Consider the following 5,000-nt stretch of genomic DNA (forward strand, 5'->3'; position numbering starts at 1 on the left):
AGCAATTCGTTTTTATGTTAATTTGTTTCATTTTTTATTACGTGATGTTGTTGACCTCAATTGGTCAGCTGAATATCATTAATATATTATTATGTATATGTATATGTATATGTATATATATATATATATATATATATATATATATATATATATATATATATATATATATATATATATATATATATATATATATATATATATATATATATATATAATTAAACCACTTACTAAAATTTTAGATTTATCCTTTTTTTTATTTTTTATTTTTTTATTGTTTTTAGGATGCATGTTATTTCCACGAAAGGTTTTTGATACAAGCGAGGGAACAAAACAATTTATATGTCTTAAAAAATAAACGAAATTGAAACATCTAAAACATGCAATTTAGTTGAAAAATATATGCGTCAGCGTAAAGAAAGAACAATTTTATATTAAGTTGATAAATTTGTTTTACTATAATTGTTTTACGTTTTATACATTTTTTTTTAATACAGCAAGGGGGCACATTATCTTTAATATACTTGCACAATCAATTTGTATATTTTAAAATTAGTTTATAATGTAAAGTAATAAAAAGTCTTATATCTTTTACTTTACCATCAGAATATGATGAATCATTATCTGATGATTTCATTTTGGTTGATTCATTGTAGCAATAATCGTATTTTTCTTCTGAACAAATTAGTTCACTATCTAATGATCTATCTAAAGAACTGTCACTTTCATCTGTTTTAACTGGAGATTCAATAATATTTGTTTGATTATCCGTGATTTCAGATTGAAATGTAACTGTTCAACATTTTTTTAATTATTTATTGACCAATTGTTGTAATATCCCATTTTGATCTTCATCCGACCTTACATGATCATTTCCAACAATTGTCTTGCATTCTTCCATGGTACTATGCTTCATTCAAAAACTTCTATCGGAAAGAATGGTGGTCAGTGTGCTGAAATATCGTTCAACTGTGCTGTTTGATGAAGATAAACTGAAGTACAACTCATTTAATAACAAAATATTTGGAAAATTAGCTTTTTCTAGTTTCCATAACTTCTCCCAAACTTCAAGACAAGTTATCTTTGAATAATGTGCCTTTACCATTATTTTTAGAGCATTCCACTCTTCAAAGACATACGATTCCTGGAAATCCGCTTCTGCAAGTGATTATTAAAAATGTTGCATAACATATTTTATTCCATTTGAACCATTGCTTTTCTCGTTGGTCCAATATTTAGGGGTGAGCCAGCTATCTGATTAACATGATTTGACAATGATGATGTCATTTTCTTCTTTTATCAGGGAACTTTCTGACCGAACTACAAAATGATTCATCAAGTGTCTAACTTTTTATGCAGTTAAATTACTGATCGTCAAAACAATTTGGGTTTGCACTTCATGCGCCAACAAAACATTTTTTTCGAAAAAAAAAGCAATAATGGTGATATTGCATAAGACAAATCTAAATAAATCCAACTTCCATAAAAAAGCGCTGTTTGTTAAATTTTTTAAAATCCCCTGCAGTTTTGACATATTTTTGTTTTTATAACTTTGTTTATTTTCAAGTGCATTTGGCAGAGCAACTAAATAAGATGGCCAGTTATGCAGCAGTTTTAAAGCCTGCTTTGTCAATGTGTGGCAAATCAAGTGCCAGTAATTTTATTGAGTGTGTAAAAGTGGGTTGATAGGGCTTGAGCTACATCTTTGCAGGAGTCATTTAGTTTGCCAGAGTTTTTTGGAAGAGGTGAAACAAAGTTGTATAAAAAGTATCACACAATGAAAATTTACACAAAGGAATTTAAATAAGGATGAATGTATAGTAATGGAAACACTGTCTAATACCAACTTAAATAAATCAGCATCACTACCTCCAAAATAAACCATATTGCACAGTAAAACATTAAAATAACATGGGCCACCAGAATACCCCTCCCTAACTAAAATAGCTTCTTTTTCGCTACTGGTTTTCTTTACTTAATTGCCATATTGAAAGCAATGCCATAAATGATTTTTTGGTAATGATAGCCGTAATTTTTTCTGTTGTCTGGACAATGCCAATGTATAGCTCTCATGCTACAAAATAAAAAGAGACATTATACATAACTGTAATATTCAAAGAACACCCTAATACTTGTATATAAGAATACAAATGTTTTTATTAAACTAATACATCAGCATTATAAATAAAATACCTGTATTCCGGTTGTTTTTGCCTTGCAATAATTTACACCATTATCTCTCTGAACTTTAACAAGAACATCAAAATTATAATGCGGCATTGCAGGATGCATAGCCAATTCATATTCTGTTTGCATTAACTTTGAATAAGCTTTGTAAACATCCTCGGTTATTGAAGATGCATTTGAAGATGAAAGATTATTGGAAAAGAAGGAAGCGTTGACCGATTGCGCCACTTCTTTATGCAATCCTGTCGACAAATGCCTCTTATCCTAAAGTAGATGTGAAATAAATAACATTTTATGTCGTAGATATTATTTTAGTTTTATAATTTCCTAAATATATATGTTATTTTTTTTGTCTTTATCTCTGTAAAGTAAATTAAAATATATTATACCTGATGATGCATAACAACATTAGTGCCCTTTGTAAAAACTAATGTAGATTTTTCAGCTGACCCAAATATGGAAAGTTGGCTGTGCTTAATATTTTCATGTTTTGTGCATATTTTGCACCATATCTTAACAACAGTGTCAACACAGTGAACACTTTTTATTTTATAACCTAGGAAATCATATTTCCATGAAATAACAGTTTTTAATGATTTTGTTATTGGTTTTGTATTCATTTTTCTCTATCGTATTCAACTGGAATCTAATGCTTGCGTTTAATGGTTGCCTTTTATTACATAACAAGTAATAAAAGTTATAAATAATTAAATAATAACATTGTTATTATTTAATTAATAACAATGTTATTAGTTAAATAATAACATTGTTATTATTTAAATAATAACATTGTTATTAATTAAATTATGTTAAGGAGTATTCATTAGTTTTAATGACTTTTTATTATTTTACATTGAAAATTAGTTAAAAAATATATAATGGAAAAAACATATTATTCAAGTGAACTTGCTTGGAAGTTTGGCACTAATGATGAACATTTGAAAAAGAAGCATTTTCCAAATATTTGAATATTAGCTAAATTAACATCTAACAGCATAAGTAAAAAATGTTTTTGCACATTGACACCTATTCTTTTAGATAAAAGACCTTGAACGAAGCATAATCTCATGGAGTAATAAAAGATTGTACCATGAAGTCCTGACTCTAGTTTTTAGTACCGTGGACCATAGAGATCGTGAACCATAAGTCCATGAATACTGAGTACCAAAGAGTATTGGCTCTAGTTATTTAGCAGCCCTAGGTAGAGTTACTATTACTGATATTTCGCGGCCCTAGGTTCAGTTTATTAAATAGTTATCAATAATTCATGTAGAATTTTTTTTTTAACGTGAGGTTTTCAAAAGCTATACTTTATGGCTTTTGAAAACCTCACATTTATTTAAAAAATATTGTTACGTATTTTAAAAATACAATTTAAGATATTAAACACTTTAGATCTTACAACTTTGAATGGAATAAAAGTTATTATTTGTTTTTTATATTGATGTATCATTCTCAAATAAATTGCATGTTTTAGATGTTTTGTTTTTGTTGATTTTGTAGACTGTTTTGTTCCCTCACTGTGTCAAATTTCATAGATTGAAATAACACACATTCTAAAATTAAGAAAACAAAAACAGTACAAAAAATGTTGTGCTGTAAACCCCACGTGTAATAAAATTATTCTAATCTTCGTTTAAGAAAACATTTGCAATAAGTTTGGTATAATCAACTTTAAAACTGTGATCTTTGCAAACAAAAGTATTAATATAAGTTTTAAAGCATAAAAAATGACTTTTTAAAATAATAATGTCTTATATACATCAGCATCATCAATTTGTTGAATAAAATAAGTTTGAAAAGTTATAAAGGCAAGAAAAATAAATAAATAGTGTAGTTGTAATATGAAGCTAAAAAATTTTAATTATTTAGAAAAAGTTCTGCTGTTTTGTAAATGTAATTGTGTACCATTATGCACAAATTGTTAATATATGTTTTAAATTTTTTTTCTTTTTTAATTGTGTGAAATATGTTTTTATTGCACATAAGGATTTTTTAAGTTGTGCTTAAACTTGATAGAACCATGTTTGCACTTTTTGTTTTTGTTTTATTTACCGTTTCAAAGTTAAAATAAAAATGTTTGAGTTTTTTTTAAATGAGAATTTTCGTGACCACTATAGTTTTTGTGACATCATAAGTTTTGCAATAATTTTTTAAATTTTCATTCTCTGTTTTAGCTTAGGTGTTTAAAGCATGTTTTTTTAAATTTATTTTCATTTTCTGATGTTTCAGGTGTATTAAGTGGTTGGTCAGCATGGGGAGCATGTTCAGCTTTGTGTCAACTAGATTATACTGTGCCAACACAAACCAGTACTCGTACTTGTTTAGGACCCTTTTAGTATATATTTATATACAGAAATATATATTTATATATTTATATATATATATATTACTTTCCAACAGAAACATTCACTACTAAATTTCATCAGGTTTTTTTTAAATTAAGAAAGCAGGTTAATTAGACAATGCCACTTACCATAAAATGTATTATTCAGATTGCGTTTTACTTAGAATCTATGGAATGGTTTAAGCTGATAAACCAGAAAAAGCTACCCAATGCGTCCTGTTGTTTTCACTATTAACACACCACTTTATGTAACATCGGAGTATCTTCTTGAAAATATTCAAAATATGATAGTACGCTTTGTTATATCCATGCTAGTTCCAACCATCCACCCTGCATTTTAAAACTGCATCATAAACCTCAATTGATTATAGATTATTTTTAATTCTTTAAACGAAAAAATTTATTAAAAGTCTGCTCCTATTTATAAAGACACATTAGAAAAGTCTGGATTTCACACTAATCTCCAATA

General features: G+C 27.2%; 2 protein-coding genes across 2 annotated transcripts in view; both read left to right on the plus strand.

Annotated features, from left to right (window-relative positions):
- Positions 1–4,523, plus strand: part of LOC136085689 (hemicentin-1-like) — a 15,355-nt gene extending 10,832 nt beyond the window's left edge. The window contains exon 5 of the mRNA XM_065806995.1: positions 4,417–4,523. Within this exon, the coding sequence (XP_065663067.1) occupies positions 4,417–4,523 (107 nt within the window). The remainder of the gene's footprint in view (positions 1–4,416) is intronic.
- The window catches only part of LOC136085817 (A disintegrin and metalloproteinase with thrombospondin motifs adt-1-like), a 181,353-nt gene that overhangs the window by 88,584 nt on the left and 87,769 nt on the right, over positions 1–5,000 (plus strand). The window lies entirely within an intron of this gene.

Source organism: Hydra vulgaris, chromosome 10, assembly GCF_038396675.1.
Source record: "Hydra vulgaris chromosome 10, alternate assembly HydraT2T_AEP".
NCBI classification, from domain to species: Eukaryota; Metazoa; Cnidaria; class Hydrozoa; order Anthoathecata; family Hydridae; genus Hydra; species Hydra vulgaris.